The sequence below is a fragment of the Cryptomeria japonica genome, chromosome 6 (genome assembly GCF_030272615.1).
Source record: "Cryptomeria japonica chromosome 6, Sugi_1.0, whole genome shotgun sequence".
Lineage (NCBI taxonomy): Eukaryota > Viridiplantae > Streptophyta > Pinopsida > Cupressales > Cupressaceae > Cryptomeria > Cryptomeria japonica.
In genome coordinates, this window is record NC_081410.1 from 640,207,427 (window position 1) to 640,226,841 (window position 19,415).

At 39.1% G+C, this 19,415-nt stretch overlaps 1 protein-coding gene across 1 annotated transcript; it reads right to left on the reverse strand.

The window, feature by feature from the left end:
* Positions 1-7,961: 7,961 nt before the first annotated feature.
* Positions 7,962-11,166, reverse strand: LOC131068657 (histone-lysine N-methyltransferase ATX3). The gene is made up of 2 exons (XM_058003893.2): positions 11,041-11,166; positions 7,962-10,934 (listed from the first exon to the last, which is right to left on the reverse strand). The coding sequence occupies exon 2, from the start codon at positions 10,910-10,912 to the stop codon at positions 8,192-8,194; it is 2,721 nt and encodes a 906-aa protein (XP_057859876.2). The 5' UTR covers positions 10,913-10,934; positions 11,041-11,166; the 3' UTR covers positions 7,962-8,191.
* Between the last annotated feature and the right edge of the window lie 8,249 nt (positions 11,167-19,415).

Here is a 19,415-nt window from a genome sequence, read left to right on the forward strand (position 1 = left end):
ACCTTACTCGATTATGAGACCCGATATTCTGTGATAGAAAGACAATGCTTGGCCTTGGTGTTTGCGACTCAGAAATTGAGACATTATCTCTTAAATTCAGAAGTCCACGTCATGGTAAAGTTTGATCCTTTGAAGCATCTTTTCTCTAAAACTGATTTATCAGGACACCTAGCTAAGTGGGTTATGATGTTAACTGAATTTGACCTTAAATTTGTTTCACAAAGAGCAATCAAAGGGCAAGCGTTGACCGATCACCTAGCTGAGGCCCCTTCACCTTTCTCCTTCCCTAATCCTGAGTCTTTTCTTGACGACTTCATCCTTTGTACAGAGAAAGATGAAACTTGGGAGTTATACTTTGATGGCTCTAAGTGTCGTACGGGATCGGGGGCAGGTGTTGTTCTGATTTCTCCTACAAAGAAGTCTATTCCCTTATCTTATCGTCTCAATTTTCTATGTACCAATAACATTGCTGAGTATGAGGCTCTTATAGCAGGAATAAAGGTAGCCTTAGCTTTGAATATAAAACACGTACATATTTTTGGAGATTCTCAACTGATTATAAGACAAGTAACAGGACTATATCAAGCGAAACAAGACAAATTATCACAATATAAAGACCTTGCTATCTCTTTGTTACAAAAATTTGATTCTTACACCATGGAACCTGTTCCTCGAAAAGATAATCGACATGCGGACGCAATGGCATGTGTGGCTTCTTTGGTATCTTTAGAGGATCCCATGGTTGATCTTAAATTTGTTATTCACAACCTTATTTCTCCAGCTATTGTAGATGATTCTAGCTTGGTGACATGTTGTGACTTTATAGACTCAGATGAATGGTATTCGCATATCATAAGATACTTGACTGATGGTACCTTTCCTGATTCCGCTAATACGAACACTAGGGCTAGAGTTCGCAAGCTGTCCACTAGATATATCATTCTTTCTAATATTCTATACCGAAGGGGTTATAATGGTCTTCTCCTTCGTTGTCTTAATAAATCAGAAATCCCTATTGCTCTTGAAGAGGCACATTCAGGTGCCTGTGGGGGGCATTTTGGAGGAAAATCCTTGGTTCAAAGATTGCTTCGCATGGGATATTATTGGCAAACTATGCAGCAGGATTCTTTTTCATTTGTTAAAAAATGTCATCAATGTCAACAACACAATAATTTGATTCATGCTCCTGCCCAAGAACTTCGTTCTCATGTAGCTTCTTGGCCTTTCTCTGCATGGGGGCTGGATCTTATTGGTAAAATCTCCCCTCCTTCATCTCAAGGACATACTTTCATTATAACCGCAACAGATTACTTTACAAAGTGGGTAGAGGCCGTTCCCCTTCGCTCTACTACTGCTGAAGTGATTTGTCAATTTCTTCTAGAAAACATTATTTCTCGATTTGGGATACCTTCCAATATAATCTCTAATAATGGGACATCATTTAAGAACAAGGACATGAAGAAATTCCTTGAGAAGTATCATATAAAACATCAATTTTCTACACCATACTATCCTCAATCAAATGGTCAAGCCGAATCATCCAATAAGATAATTGAACAAATTCTTCGTAAAACTGTGAATAAGCATGGTAAGGATTGGAGTACTCAGCTAATCTATGCTCTTTGGGCCTACCGAACGAGCGTACGAATTGCTACCGGAACTACACCTTATAATCTTGTTTATGGTGCTGATGCTATTATGCCTTTAGAATTAGAGATTCCATCACTTAGAATTTCTCTCAGAGGTATAGTAGATGACGACGCTTATAGAGAACAAAGACTTCAACAGCTTGAGATGCTTGATGAACAGCGTATAAACGCTCTTGAGCATATTCAAGCGTATCACAAAACTCTACAACGAAGCTATAATGATAAGGTTATTCAACGTTCCTTCTCAGTGGGTGACTTAGTGCTCTATGAGAATCAGCGCAATGTGAACGCCTTACCTGAAGAAAAGGGAAAATTTAGTCCTAATTGGCTTGGACCGTATATCGTTATTGAAGATTATGGATCAGGTGCTTACAAAATAGCGGGTGTAGATGGTACGTCTCTTAAAGACCCTATAAATGCTATGCACTTGCGTAGATACTATGCTTAATTCCTCATTCCTTATCATTCATCTACTTCCTTTCTCACTTCTTCAAAATTGGATAATATGTTAGCATATCTTTGTTAGAGCAAATAGAATTAAATGATGTTTTGTTTAATCTATGTTGCTTCGTTCCTGACAAGCGTGTTTCTTTACTTTATGATTTGTCTTGAATTCATTTATGTAAATTGCAAAGGATTTACATTTTCATTATGTTGACATATTATACAATATCTTTATGTGTTAAGTTGAATCGTGTCATGTTGTGTTTAAACTCAAATTAAATCACATTAGTTATATGATTCATAGGCTTAATACATATTTTTCTTCCCTATCATCAATGTAGTACTTGATTAAATATTTTAATTAAGTCACACATGTATCAATTTAATCATGGAGCATTGAGAAATCAATCACGTGGAAATTAAATTCAGAACATACATGTACATCTACCAAATGTATTAACTTTAATCAAAATACACATTGTTTTAGACATTAAGGATAACACATTTGAGACAAAGAAGCATGTATATATATATATATGTATACAAAGGTAGGTCACTACACATCCAAAATGTGACCTACCCTACATCATAAGATCATCTCCTATCTCTAGGGCTGGTGGCTAGAGAGTGACGACTAGAAGCTCCCTCCTGATCCAGCCGTGCAAGTGGACCCATAGGGGTATACCATGATATGGATCGTGAATGGCTCTGAGAGGAACTCCTACGATCCCTATCCATAAGGATCGCGCGATACAAGGTAGCCTTGGCCTGAGCTGCTACTAGATCACGTTGTGCCCGCTGGAGGTCCTCTGATAGAGCTTGCTCTCTCTCCCTCCATATCTCTACCTGTACTCGAAATGGAGAAAATAAATCATCATGCCGACCCACGTTCCCTTGAGGTCTATAAGCAACCTATGAGGAACTAGGGATCTGCGCCGTCGTAGAGATATCTGTCACTGCTTGCTGGATCAAGGAATGCCACTCCTGCACACTAGCTGTAGCAGTAGAACAGATTTTGTGTTAGTACCATTTTATATCATCAAAACATCAATCAATCAATTTAAACCTACTATACCTGGATCTCCCTCACGCCAGTAGGGATCGTGATATGGTAGCATCTGTGACTGGGAACTACTAGGCTCCCCACGCTCGAATAATCTGTGCACGATGGGTGTAGGCTGGCCCGTACTAGAAACAGGTCTCCGTATCGCCTCATGTTCCCCCTTTTGGCAAATAAGAGGAGGATCCAGGGCTATGGTATCATCTCCTAAATGGTGGGGAGCGGCATCTGACCCCTCCTCATCATCTCTATCCTCATCTCTATCCTCATCCTCATCCTCGTCCTCGTCCGCATCCTCACCTGCATCCTCGTTCTCCTCATCTATATCTGTGTCATCATCTCTCTCCTCCTCATCCTCATCCTCATCCTCGTCCGCATCCTCACCTGCATCCTCGTTCTCCTCATCTATATCTGTTTCATCATCTCTCTCCTCCTCGTCATCCTCGTCCTCCTCCTCCTCGGCACTAGGATGATCTCCTATGGGTGGATCAAGCTCTCCTGCCTCCTCATGACCCTCTCCCTCCTCTGGCTCCTCCGACCTGGATCCCTGATCCTCATCTTGGTCTCCATGTCTCCATGGGCCTGGATGGCCTGTCGGATGATCTGGTGGAAAGATAGGCCCTGGGTATGATCTCATAAACCATGAGAGATACCTGCGCTATGCCCCAGGATCTGCAGCATAATCAGTGACCACATCCTGGTCGGACCCCTCTATATCTGTGATCTCGATATCATCTATCATAGGTCTCGCTACTGCTCTGGGTCTGGGAAGGACTCATGAGTGTCGAGTGTAGATGGGCACATCGGCTGGAACACACTGCTCTAGCCCAAACTGCCTCCGTACTCGGTCAAAGTAGAATGGGACTAGGATGTGTGGATATCGCCCTCTCAGTAGGCGGTTCCTTTGTAAGCATGCTAACTGTCTCTCCATCCCATCCCATCTGTGCATCCGCAGATATGGTCTCCACACAGTCACCTCAGCTGTCAATCTGTCAAATGTCACTCTCCAATACAATAGATCTCCAAATCTCCACTCGCTGGTAAGTGGATAAGCAAATACCCTAGGTCGCTCGCTAGCCGTACTCATCGGATAGCCGACAGGCCTGGTGCATGTAAAGTGCTCAAATATCCACACCTGCAGAAGTCAAATGCAGAAAATCAAAAGTCAACATTCAGTCAACTCACCTCGTCCAGTGGCTCATCGTTGATCACGACCTGTCGCAGGATCTCAATCCTCGTGGGACGCTCCGGTCGTCGTGAAGGCACGATGATGGCTATGTGGGCTCCGCTGCAATAGACAATATTCAGAAATCAACAAAGTGACAAATGAAAATGTCACTTTCAAGGTATATATTTTCATTCCTTTACCTTTACTTTCAAAACCCTAATTTTCCTTTTTCACTCATTTCATCATAACTTGAGTTTGGGAGATGCGATTTTCGAACCGTTTGTTGCGTAGAATCGTATTTTCATTCCCCTACTCTCGGGATGTTCCAAAAAGTGCTATGATGAAGCCTTTTCAGTGAACATCCCTCATCAATACTCCCTTACACAATTTGTCGTAAGTAAACATGTGACCCTGTTTCACCTCCCTAATAAGCAAGCCGAAACAGGGGGGGGCATATAGCTACTCGCAAATTTCATCACTTTCCTTAGTAAGCATTAGGTGATTTTGTGATCTAACGTGTGTTTTGTAAGGTGCGGTTCCTAACTGTGTACTGCAGATACCGCTGGGGGCTTCGTCCGACAACTTATGGATATATCCTTTTTCAAATGATGTTTACTTTTTGTACTTTAGCTTGCATATGCACGTAGTACTCATATGACCGCTAAAGTGGGGGCTAAATGTAGCGTCATAAATTGTACGCACTTGCTAGGGTGGTACAATTTCACACCTAGTTTAGCACCCGCCTTGGTGCATTTTACATTTTGCATTGCATTTCTCCTTTAGCACTTAATTAATCAAATTAATTAGGTCTAAGGTCCTATTTCACCATTCTCCACATCATAAAGTTGGGCCCTTTCGTTAAAGCGTGCCCTTTTCATTTTATTCCTCCAATACATCATTCAATCAAAAACCTTAATTAGGCCCTATTCTGAGCTTGGGGGCTTGATTTCGGGGGTCAAAACATCTCGAAATCACCTGTAACTTCTGGATTCTCTCTAAAATCATCATATCTGACGGCCCTGAAAATTTGGTGAAAAGTTGCCGGGACCATGGCGCCCGGAGTGCACACGGTCCCGGACATTTTTCCCGAAATTTTAGGAGCGCGATCCAATCATAAAATAAAGCTTAACCCCAAGAAATTGGCGGGATATTCAATCTCTAGGTCGGCCAAAAGAAGAAATTACGACCTAGGGTTTCATACATAAGAGCTCTCTTTCTTCATTTGAAAGGATCCGAATTTTTGTTTTCAGGAACCTCATATGCAGCGAAAGAGCAGATCTTGGAAGACTTCAACAACATTCAACATCCCTCTATCAAGCATTCATCAATTCCATTCATCCATTTAGGGCTTGGAAGACATTGAAGAACAATAGGAGATTACCGACTGAAGATTGGCTTGTACCTCTCCCTTGGGGGTTGGGTATGATTTCATGTTGTTTTCATGTCTTTGCATAAGCTTCAATATCTCATTTATTCATGCTTTAGATCACTTTGCATCTCGATTTAGAGCATTTACATTATCATTTACAAGCAATTAGGGTTTACTTTCTAGGTTGCTCTAGTTTGCTTACTTGCATTTTAGATCTTGCACACACACAAGGTCTGCACACACATTACTTTTACAATACAACTTGGCTATTCGTGGAGGTGGAAATCACTGAAGCGGGGGTTTGACTAAGGCAAAACCCTATATAGCCGCCCAAACACCTTTTTCAGATACAAGTGCAGGTTTCGAGACTCGGACGACGCCGCAGGTTGCAAATCCGGGAAAAGCAGGTCGAGACAACACCCCACACCAAATTGCAGAGCAAAATACCAGGACAGGGGCGTGGGGTGCCCTGGTCCTGCCAGGACAGGGGTGCTGGGTGCCCTGGTCCCTGGGACAGAGGCGCTGGGCGCCCTGGTCCTCCTGACAGACAGCATTTCAGACAGTTTCCAGAGTGCAAAACAACAGTTTTAGGTGCAGTTCCGGGACAGAATCAAGACAGTGGTGCCCACGCCCCCGTCCCGAACATTTTCAGTCAAATTTTGACTCCGGGTACGCATCTGCATTCTTGTTTTATCCTTGTGTTTACAGCTTTCCAGTGTTTAAGTTCAATTCTGCAATCTTGTTGTGAGCTCATACTTGCATTTTAGGGTTAGGAATTGAACTTGCATAATCTTACCTTTCAATTACAACAAAGGAATAGAAACCCTAATAGGTAGCCCGTGGCTCTCTCTTTCACAAAAAGAAGTAGCCAATTGTGTGATACTTCTAGGCTCTTTCGTATTCCGTAATGTGTGTCAAAAGGTAGGATTAGGGCATGATAACCTAGTCTCGCTTTTTTCTCCCACACATAATCATGTAAGATGTATGTCTGTGAATGCTTCTGTTGTATATGTGAGTGAATGATCAAGTTGGATGTGCGAATAAGTGATTTGATCTTTTAGAAGAGTGAAGAAGAAAAGTATTGCAAAGTAAACTGTGTGCTTAACCGAAACTATACTCAAGCATATGGAGATGCTATTTTCACAGTTCATATGATCTAGATTGTAGTCCGAATATTTTTGTAAGTCAGTGAAACTTCCTGTAATGTAGTGAGCCTTCCCTTAAGGTTGTAGCATTTTGGGGTTTCTTATTTTGAGTAGTAAGCTCTAGGTAGTGTGTCTGAATGCATGTGCATTCCTATTGTAATATTCACATTTACTCCTAACAGGGTATTATCTCATTGTGGGTAGGTTCCCACTGTGGTTTTTCCCTTAACTAGGTTTTCCACGCCAAAAATCTTGGTGTTATATGTGTTATTGGTGTGGTGTTGTTTCATGCTTTAATTGTTAATCATCAGATCTATTTTGTGGTTTAAGTTGCTAAAGTTTAAGTACAAGTAATAATTGAGGTTAGCAAGATACCATCATATCATCATAAGCAAATATAAACCTCACATGTATAATGAGTGCATATAAATCACCAAATATGAGTCCATCATCATAGTCCCAAAAGTATAATTAATCATCCAAATAAAACCATAATGTATCAAAAGTGAATATGAAATGTTTGGCATCACCTATAGCATCCAAATCATAAATAGATCCATAAATATCTATCAAAGCATCATAAAAGAATTTAAGCATAATCCATAAGTCTATGATGGAGGGGCACTACATCTATCATAATACTATTATTATGATGCTACAAAGACAAGTATTCATATTTTATTTAAATAAAACTAATAATAAATTTTGTTGAGAAAAAAAAAGTTACAACCAATTTTACATTGGATAGGTGAATATGATCATATAAGAAAATGTAATCTTGCTCCTCTCCAAGAGAAAATGTAGTATTTTAAATGGAAGAGAACAATAAAACCTCACTATCATCAACTGTCAAAATTTACAATTTAGATTGTTCAAAAAAATACAACTAAATAATTTGAGTGATCAATTTCGTATATAAGCTCAAGAAATCCCACACATACCCTCTAAATTACTACAAACACAACAAACTTCTTTTCTTTGTTAAATGAGGAATGAAGAGTTCAGTCTAATGAATAAAAATATTGCTATTGCAGATGAGTCACTCTTATAATCTTTTGGCCAGTGTGCAAATAGACTCTCACCCCCATCACAATCTAAACCATACCAAATAGACTGACCAGAGGTCTCCAAACATTCCTGTTAATTTAATCAAGTTTTTATAAGTATGCAAATATGGACTTAAATTTATTATATACAATGCAAATGCTGTCAATCTCTCATTGTTTCCAAAATTCTGTGTTGCAGAAGCTTGTGTCATAGGTACAGATAGTGCTAGGGCAGGAGAGAATTCAATCAAACTTGATAGAATGGAAAACAAGCTAAAAATGAAGATGATGAGGAGGTCTGGGTGTTAATTCACATGTATTTACGACAAGCAGGTGCTCCACAATGGCATGGAACTTTATCAGCTTCTTGACCAGCAGCATCTTCGCCATCAATGCAAGAGTTGTAGTCAAAACACAACTCTTCCCCTGCTGTTATATCTCTGGCAGCAATCAGTTCAATGCGCTCTTCGCCATCGATTATCTTTGCATAGAGGTTGGGATTACATGAATGATTGAGTAAACGAGCCATATTTCCTTTCTTTGTTGCATCGATGATATTATCTTCTGTTATTTTGAAAAAATAACAGTTTATTCCTTTGTTCTTGTAAAGCGTTTCTCTGTAATCTGACACAGTTTTCCTTATTTTCTCACCTCTGTATTCGATTACCATTTCACCCTGTAGGATGGGTGTCCGAGCAAACAGACCAAATCCGTGTATTCCAGATTTCCCAACACAAACCCTCTTTCTTTCGTTTTCTAGGGCATGACGAAGGCGTTCCTTAAATGAGGAAAATTCTGCTTGTTGGTTGAAAGAATTGATGGTTTCCATCACCTGTGGAGAATGGCGACTGTATCCCATGGGCCTGTGAAACACAGCCTTTCCTTCCTTCTTGTATGAGTAGGGCCATGCCCTGCATCTGCTCGCTGTTGGTAATTCATCTTTTCCTTGTGTTTCTCCTTCTCCTTGTGTTTCTTCTTCTCCTTGATCTGGTGTATGAGTTGGAATTGAATCTGTAACTTGCTGTTCTTTCAATTTTTTGTTGGTACATAGCTTTTCTTTCTGGGGTCCTAGAATTAAACCTGGAGGATTCTGTGAGTTGGGAGTTTTGTGCACAGAACAATAGGAAATCCACTTGCCCACATCTCTGCCACTTTTGTCCTTTCCAAAGATGCTTAACTGAATCCAATAGCCAGCTAATGCTGCACACATGGCATGAAAAGACCTAGGGCATCTGCAACATTGAATACATGAGCCATGAATCTGATTGCAGATGACACAGGTTTTCTTGAAGGAGTTTCCATCTACTCTTAGGATGCCATCTGCAGGTTCCATGGTATCTTCATCTGGAAAGACAACTTCCTTGACAAGCCAAGCACAGGTGACATGTACCCAAAAGTGAAGAGTGGTGGTGGGTTTCAGGGCACCACCCACAACAGGGCAGAGACAGCATTCTCTTTTAATGGCTGGCGTCTCGCATGCTCTGCAAACCCATGAAGCAAGAGCTTCATCTCCCACATTCCCCGCACCATAACAATCTTGATGAACAGCAATTTGACATGTCTTGCAGATAATGATTTTGTTCTGGTCATCATCTTGGTTTGAAAAGCATACTGCACAAGTTACAATGCTCCAGCTTACTTTGTAGGGTTCATAAATGCCTAGCAGGTCTACGATCAAGTCTCTTTCCTTCGAGGTGCGTGGAGCTTCCCCTACCTCTGGGTTAAAAAAATGAGCAAGCCCACCAACACCTGCTTTGTGGAGCTCATTAAGCCAATCTATGAGAGACACATTGATGCCCTTCACTGTCACACTGGTCTCCCAGTTCTTCTCTGTGCACCCAGTGTGCAATTCCCAATCCCCAATGCTCATGATATAGCCCCTGTCACATTCAATACACTCACATAGTACTAAGTGATGATTAGGAAGGTAATCTGCTTCCATGTCTCCGCACACAACAGTCAGCCGATAAGGAGCACAGAAAACCTTATCATTCTCTACCCCAACCCAGTCTTCCCCTTGCTCCACCATTATCTTGTTCTTCTCTGCAACCTCAAAGTAAAGCTGGCATTTAGGACACATATATTCAGCCTCCTGATACTTGCTGCTGTCAGGATCACATCCTGAATGGCACCAAACATCACACTTGTGACAATTAAGCCAGCTGCCTCTGTCTGTTTCATAATCTGAGCAAACCCTTCTGCATATGCCACAGAACTGTTTGTACAAGTACATGTTAGCTTCTCTAAACCCCATTTCATCCTCAGCACTACTATTCCTTTCTGGCAAGGACTTAACAAGCCCACTTCCATACTCTCCCAAACTGGCCTCCTCTATTGCCAAACGAAAATCAGTGGAGCTTCTTTTATTTGGATGCAGACTTGCAAACTCATCCTGAAATTTCTCTAAACAGGGTAAAAAGGGAAAGATCATTTTGGGCCTTGCCCAAACATAATCCTTTTCATTTTCTCCAACTTCTTTGAAAGAAGGGCCAAAAAGCATCACACAGAGGGTTCCAGGATAGTAGACACTAAGAACAGATGGGGGAAGATCTTCTTTATAAAAGTCAATAATTGTTCCAGGCCAAGTAGGCATATTTTTTAGATTAGATACAACCCAAACTATATCACCCGCATTAAAACCTCCTTGAGAGGGATTCGAGCCCTCTGCTGCTGCACTGCAACTAGGATTTGAACTTGACCCCATTATCTTGGATCTTGATTCACCCTGAACAAGATTCTTAAGGAGTTTATCGATTCTGCAATTGGCCTGTTCATCTGATGAAACGGAACATTTTCTTTTGCGTTTCCGCTTTGGAGGTTGATCTGGAGGATCTCTGAAACGCAATGGCAGCTTTATCTGGCGGCGCCGATTTGCGATTAAATCTTTATCTGTGTCTTTTTGTTTGCCAATTTCACCCTCTGCCTGCGCTTCTGCATTACCAGGAATTTCAATCGCCATATTTTCTGTGACGTTCAATTTGCGCGGGCGACCGGGCCGTCGTTTGGGTTGCTGTCCTCTTCCATGCATCATGATTGCTCTTACTCACCTGGCTCTGCAAACCAACATAAATTTTGCATTTATCATAATCGAACTCTGCTTTCAATTTGAATTTCTGAAAGAGAAAAAAAACGGTTTGCCAAAATCTTGAACAGTCTAACCATCTGAGATGAATCGTCCCAATACTTGAATTTAGTGTATGGGTTGCGTTCTTACGGATCCGACTCATAGCTTTTTGGAAATCACACAAATAATTACCTTCTTGTGCAATAAATTAGACAAAATGACAAGATTTTTGATGCACGATTTTTCATATATAAGAGCAGATCTTGAATTTGATCTAGGTATATAGCCGTTATAGCTGTTTTTTCATTTAGATAGTATATTACAATCTTAAAATTATTATAGATAAATATATATAGTATTTTAATTTATAATATTTATCTATATAATATAAATCATTTGGAATATTTTTGTAAAGATATAATATAAATTTTTCTAACTTTTAAAATATTTTTATATGAATTTTTAGAATGGTTTTTTATGTGAATTTAGAAAATTTTATTAATTTAATTTTTAAAACATTTTCAACAAGATTGTCCTAAATATGTTTTAATAAGAATTTTAAAACTTTCTATAACATATAAAATTATATAAAAGTTTATATTAGATTACTATATTTGTATTATTTATTGAAAAAAATTAGAATTGTGAGTCTTTTTCAAAAATATTTAGATAATTTAAATTATACATAATAATATTTTTTTGAATAATAATTAAATTATTTGCATTGTTTAATTAACAATAGAAATTTATATTTTTTTCATATGTGTGATTAATAAAATATTTAAACTTATTTATAACTTTGCAACCCAAAACAGTGTACCGGTAAATAAGAATTAATGCAGTAAACACAAATAACAGAGATAGCATAGAAACACACCATAACACAAGATATTTAACAAGGAAACAATAAGGGGGCCTGCACATGTAGGGAGGCCAACAACCTAGAGCTCACTGCTCAAATACGAGTCTCAGTGACTACAAAATGGATAATTAAATCAAATATAATGTATTGCTCAAAACAACATCTCTAATGTCAGGTTCAGTACCGGTTTAAGCTCAAATAGATACCTTATCCAAAAACCTTCGTTGTCACTAAACAATTATTTTCTACCATACATATCATATATGTCTCTTACCAAATGACCTATAAGATCTCATACATATATGAGTCTTTTATAATATACCATGTCAGCTTACAAAAGATAATTATATTACAATAAACAAAAGTTCATCCCATGTTGGCTGGAGTGTCGGCATGCTTTGTTGCCGATGTAATCTGAATGTCGGTGTAAGTGCCTGTCGGTGCCGGTGTCTGCCAGTGTATAATATATGTGATGTCGAGCATGTAGAAATCTATTGTCGGTTGGTTGCCAGTTGGTTGCCATCAATGACAACATCAACTATTCTCATAAGAGTGTAGAATGCCAACAAAAGTGGGCTTTTTATTTTCTTTATTTTTAAGGATATTTATTTTTCTTACATATATCATTAAACCTATATAGATTAGTTAGAAAATATTATTATGCAAGAATATGACATAACCCATCAGTTACATGTGTCACACTCATCCATTTTGGGTAATTGAGTGTCACACACTTTTGTTTGAACTCTTAGCCACCTCTCATATAACTAGTAGGTGCAACCATTTATTCTAACAATATAATGTCCCCACTTTCCTAGGTGATCACTCAGGTGCATAGATTTGCATGTTAGCCATCTCCTCAGGCAAATTTATGGGTTAGGAGATGATTGGCTAACCAAGGGGATTTATACTTAGTCATTTTGGCCTTGGTGAGCTTATATTATGAGAACTTTATAATATTTCATTATAAAGTTACTGTTTCTAAAATTAGACATATTTTATAAAGTAACTTTATAAAGAGGGGCTAATTAAGTTGTCAATGATTAAATATAAAGTTCCCCCTTTTATGCACACCGAACTAGGCAAAAAAAAAAGGCAATTAAAATTTAAAATAAAATGCCCCATCAATGTTGAAATGAACCCTCAAGCTAGGCATCTAAGTTGAGGGAATATTCCTTGGGAATCATGGCATATTGGAGCCCTAATTTGGGCGTTGAGTTTTGGAAAGCATAATGGAGTATGTACGACAACTAGTTTGGCATTCTTTTGATCATTTTTTATCTCTCATTTGGAGAAAGAAAACTTTTCAATCCCAGGCAAGCTTGGACGAAACCCTAGGCCATAATTTAGGGAAATTCACTCAGAAATTTCATTTGGGCTTCAAGATTCAATCTTAATCAACATCTTCAGACCTGCAACAACAAGGAGATCAAACATTGGAGGCAATTAAGGGCAGCAAATAACAATTTTCAGGTCCAGGAGGTCATCTTATGCTAGTCGTACCTTCTTGGTGACATCAATAGGGTTAGAACAACAAATCAGCGGCAATAAGGGCTTGAATTTTTAAGGAAATTCATTGTTAAGGGTAGAAATAAGCAAATAAGTGGTTTTATTAGACTTTCTTAGGCAAATTTGAGCAGTATGAGCAATTCTTTAAGGATTTCAAGCCAAATTTAGTGATCTCTCCTAGGAGCCTGTTGGAACTTGTAGCAGATTTAATTATTTATTCAATAAAAGTTTTTGATAATTATTAGTGAGGCAAATAAATAACTTTGGAGCAATTGATGGAACTTGGAGGCTCTAGTATTGCTTAGTGCACCACTTCTAGCAATAAAATAATCTCATCCAGGCTAGCATGGGATACCTAGTAGGCCAATTTTGGGTTTTGGATGTCATAAATGGTTTTTTTTTTTTAATTTGTAAATTTCTAGTAATAAAAATCAGAATTCTAAGTTTTCATTTCAGTCAATTATTCTTTCATGTATTGCATTCTATTTTCATTCCTCATTGACAAACCAAAAAGCAAGACTAAAAAAAACTCAAAAACCAAAAAAATACTTCGTTGGTCAAAGATTGAAAATCAAACCAAATCAATCAGATTCAACAAGGTTCCTAGTTGGCATCTTATAGTGGTATCAGAGCATGATCCTACTAGCCTGACCATTTTTGGGCAATTTCTATCTATCATTGAATATTTCTAGGACATACAAATTTTATACACAGAGAAGAGCTTAGGTAGAATTAAATTTTGGCCCAGAACATCCTATACAAGAAGATATGGTGGATATACCCGAGGATAACAGGAATGAGGGAAGTCAAAATCATCCTGATCCCGATGAGATTATGAGGAGCTTAGCTGATGCACAACTGATAATTGTACAAGCACTAGACCGGCTACAAGATACCTTAGATAGAATGGATTTGGGACGCCACAAAGATAGGCGTGGTAGACATAGCAGGTTAGTTTCAATTGTAGGGAGTCACAGTATTAGTAGGACTCCTTCATCACTGGGCATTGCATCCATCTCCCCTAGGTGTGACAAATATCAGACTAGAACAACTGATAGACCTATGCTCCCACGATTCACTCCTAGAGATGAGCTGCTATTGGCTTATCCATATGATGGCATGGCATTCCAGGATATGGTTATGGTAGCCAGTGATGAGTGGTCACATCTTCTGCCTCATGTTAGAGAGGCCTTCCCATTACACCACTATTGTATGCAGCACATGGAGAACATGAGGAATCATAATGACAGATGACCCAAATAGTAGCAAAACACTAAGTTGAATCGGGCTACTAATAAGGTCAACTTATCTCCATTTGATGGTAGTGGTATGATTAGTGCATGTGTTCGAGTGCACAAATTAGATATCTTCTTGTCCCTGAAACCGATGCCAGAAGACGAGGCCATTCAGTTTGTCATGTTACACTTAGAGGATGTTGCCTATGATTACTAGCATCGTGACCTTGTTACATAGAACCATTTTGATCATAAGGACATAGAGCTATATTACAGTGATCTGGCACTTCTAAGGCAAACAGGACATGTTGAAGCTTACATAAATGAGTTTCAATGCATTGCTTTCATGGTTTTGGAGATGTCGGATAAACGAGTGGTTATGCTTTTCATTGAGGGTCTGCACAAGAGATTGAATGGATTGCTCAAGGCTCTTAAGCCTAAGACCTTACAAGAGGCCATTCATATCACACTTGACCTTGATACGACTTCTCCACCTTCCTCTTTTCAACAGAACAAGAAATATTCCAAAGGTTCCAAACCTCTTGAGAGTTCTTCTACACAACTACGAAGTGCACAACCTCCTCCTAAGATGGACCAACAAACACCGAATGAATTAAGGAAGAAGAAATTGTGTTTCTCATGCAAGGAGCCATGGGAGCCAGGTCATAGATGCCTTGGGAAAGGCAGGGAACACCTCATTGAGGTCTTCTCTGATGGTGAGGATGAGTAGATATAGGATACAGGTTATGTGGGTGGCAGTGATGAGGATGCATTGGTCACTACCAACATTACGATTGCTTCATTATCAGGAGTACCCTAGTACTATCCCTTTCGGTTAAAGGGAACTCTTAAGGGGAAACCTATGGATTTTTTGGTAGATATTGGAGCTACATAAAATTTCCTTAGTGAGCAGTCAGTTGAGAAATATGGATTACAAGTTGAGAAATTCTCAAGATTTAGGGTGACAGCTGCTAGTGGCGATACCTTGAGTTGTACTGCGACAGTTCCTTAGCTTAGCCTTCAGTTGGGAACTTATCTTTTGACTAATGACTTCTATGTGATCATGTTATGATGTGGGAACATCCCTGGTTCTTGGCATTCTTGCATCAACCAAAAATATTTCCTTTCTGTTTTGCTTTCTATTTTGTAGTTTCAGCATTTCATTTTGCATTTTCTGGTATTGGCTCACCGGATCTTGAGGAGTTGGATTTTTCTTAAGGACTTGATCATCTTCCTTATTCCTAAACCACGAAACATTTGGATCATTTTCTAGCAAGTTATCGATTTCGGTTTCCAAGATAGTTTTCAGGCACCAGAACCGGTTGGACCTATTTTCTTTAGTGAATCTACCGGATCCCTTTTGTAGTTTGCGGAGCCCTAAGTGTTGATTTCTATGTACCTTGGCATGTGGCCAACCTTCCCTTTGATTCGTACTTCATCCTTTGGATTTTCTAGAGGAATCTCTTTGGTGGAGGCCGACCTTGTTGGTTTTACACGTTTGGTCTTGTTCTTCGGCATTTAATCCTTTTGGGCCGACCAAATCCCCTTGGATCGTATAAATCATTGTAATTGAGCATTAGAATATAGATCAGAGTAAATATAAAGCATAGAAGCTAGATCAAAAGTTTTGAGGTCCCAATTGTGACCTATTTTGTAATTGAGCATGTTTGTAGCAGGCCAGTGAGCCTAATCTTGTATCTTGGATGTTACCGGTTGCTTGTAATCAGTTTTCATGATTTAATTCATTCATTTCTGCACTACCTCCATCATATCCTTGTTTTTCTGTTGTGTTTACTCTTGCTGATCGGTCCAGACTAATCTCTTTGAGGTCCCTCCTAACCGGTGACTGCACCAAGTGGTATCAGAGCAGATTGTGTTCCGGAGATTGCATTTCCTTGAGAATTTTGTTGTAGGGTGGCGGATTGTGGATCTGACTTGCAACTACAGAGGGGTGGCATGAAGATGGTGCGAAGAGGAAATAGAAATGGTGGAGCGTGTGGGAATGCAGACCCTTTTGTGATGGAAATGTTGCGAGGAATTGCAACCTGGTTAAAATCTTTCAAGATAACCCAAAGAAGAGGCCGACATATTGAAGATATGAATGAAGATGAAGGAGAAGAAGCCCCGACAGAACAAATAAATCCACCAGCGATTGATGTGGATGAAGAAAGGTTCTTAAGGGTAGGACGAATACTAAACCACATTTTACCCCACCAGAATATGATGGAAATTTGGATTTGAATGAATTGATGGATTGGATATCGGAGATGGATAAATATTTTGATTTTGAGAACATTACAAAGGAAAGGAAGGTGAAATATGCCTGCACCCGATTGAAAGGTCATGCATCTCTTTGGTGGGAGCATTTGCAGGTTGATAGACAGAGAAGAGGTAAAGAGAAGATCGAAACATGGGATCAGATGGTTGCTAAGTTAAAATCAAAATTTATGCCAGCTGATTATCAAGTGAATCTAATGCAGGAGCATCCCCAGCTATTGGCAATCTTGCATCGACCAAAAATATTTCCTTTCTATTTTGCTTTCTATTTTGCAGTTTTAGTATTTTATTTTGCATTTTCTGGCATTAGCTCACTAGATCTTGAGGAGTTGGATTTTTCTTGAGGACTTGATCATCTACCTTATTCCCAAACCGCAGAGCATTTGGATCATTTTTCAGCAAGTTATCACTACCAGTTTCCAAGACAATTTTCTTGTACCGGTTGCCTGGACCTATTTGCATGTGTGATCTACCAGATCCCTTTCGTAGCTTGCAGAACCTTGAGTATTAATTTTGATGTTCCTTGGCATGTGGTCGACCTTCCCTTTGATTTGCACTTCATCCTTTGGATTTTCTAGAGGAATTTCTTTGGTGGAGGCCGACCTTGTTGTTTTTACATGTTAGGTCTTGTTCTTTGGATTTTGACCCCTTTTTGGGCCAACCGGATCCCTTGGATCATATAAATCATTGTAATTAAGCATTATAATTCAGATCGAAGGTGGTAGATAGAACAAAGAAGCTAGATCTTAAGATTTGAGGTCTCGGTTGTGACCTGTTCTATAATTGAGCATGTTTTAGCAGGCTAGTGAGCCAATTTTTGTAACCCGGTTGTTACCGGTTGATTGTAATTAGTTTTCATGATATAATTCATTTTGTTCTGCATTTCCTCCATCATATCCTTGTGTTTACTCTTGCTGACCAGTCCAGATTGATCTTTTTGAGGTCCCTTCTAATCGGTGACTGCACCAAGTGATATTAGAGCAATCTTTCATTCCAGAGATTGCATCATCTTGAGAAATTCTGTTGTAGGGTGGCGGACTGTGGATCCCACCTGCAGCTACAAAGGACTAGCACAAATATGCACGAAGAGGAAAAATGAATGGTGAAGTGCATGGGAATGCAGACCCTATTGTGAGGAATTTTAGCTCGGTTGGAAGCCATTGAGACAGCCCAAAGAAGAGGCCGACATATTGAAGATGCAAATGAAGATGAAGGAGAAGAAGCCCTGTCAAAACAAGTAAACCCATCGGCGATTGATCCAAATGAAGAAAGGTTCTTAAGGGTTTTGAGTAGGGTGAATACTAAACCTCATTTTACCGCATCGAAATATGATGGAAAGTTGGATTCAGATGAATTGATGGGTTGGATCTCAAAAATGGAAAAATATTTTTATTTTGAGAACACTATAGAGGAAAGAAAGGTGAAGTATTCATGTGCCCGGTTAAAAGGTCATGCATCTCTTTGGTGGGAGCATTTGCAGGTTGATAGACATAGAAGAGGTAAAAAGTAGATAAATACATGGGGTCAGATGGTTGCTAAGTTAAAATCAAAATTTAGCCAGTTAACTATGAAGTGAATCTATTCTGGAAGTTGCAGAATCTGAAGCAGAAGGAATCTAGTGTGAAGGAGTACATCGAAGCATTCTACAAGTTGAATATCAAATCCAGACATGTTGATGATGAGGTTGAAAAATTTGCAAGATATTTGAATCGATTGTGGATGTTTATACAAAATGAACTCAGTTTGATCAAATTGCAGATTGTTGAAGAAGCTTACCAGCATGCCCTAAAAGCATAAGAGAAGCTGAACAAAATACATGAGCAGAGATAGAGAGGTAGAGGTGGAAGGTTTTCCGAAGGAAGATTTCAAGGAGGAAGAGGATATATCGAAGGAAGAGGATATATTGGAGGAAGAGGAACATGTACAGATCAGAACAAGGACAAGGAAGTAAGAAAAGAAGGTAATTCATATCGAAAGGATGATAGAAATTTCTACCAGAGAAGAGAATTGGATGGCTACCAGAGTGAAAATTTTGGAAAAGATGATAGAAGACAAGATAAGAGAGTGTTTAGAGGAACTTTCTATAAGTGTGGAGGAGAAGGGCATCATTCTTTCGAATGTAAGAAGACAGAGAATACCAAGAGAACAACAGTGATAGAAGAAATCCCCACCGGATTAGCTAATAAATCGGAAGATGGAGAATTGTTGATGATGAGGAGAGGTTTGTGTCATACCGGAGAAGATGAGGAGCCCTTGCAGAGGAAAAAATTTTCAAGACCAGATGTAAAGTATCCAGTATGTGTTGTAAAGTTGTTATTGATAGTGGTAGTTCAAATAATCTTGTTTCAGAAGAGATGGTGAATAAGTTGAATTTGGAAAGATTCAAACACCCTAAGCCTTATTAGATAGCATGGATTCAGGATGATCATAAGTTATTGGTAAGTGAGAAATGTTTGGTGAAATTGAAAATTGGGAATTATCATGATGAAGTCTTGTGTGATATTATGCCTATGGATATTTGTCACCTTTTTATGGGTAGACCTTGGAAATTTGATAGACATGCAATACATGATGGGAGAAAGAATAT

Excerpts from the sequence above, each read along its gene's own strand:
- LOC131068657 (XM_058003893.2), bottom strand. The coding sequence starts at position 10,912 with ATGATGCATGGAAGAGGACAGCAACCCAAACGACGGCCCGGTCGCCCG.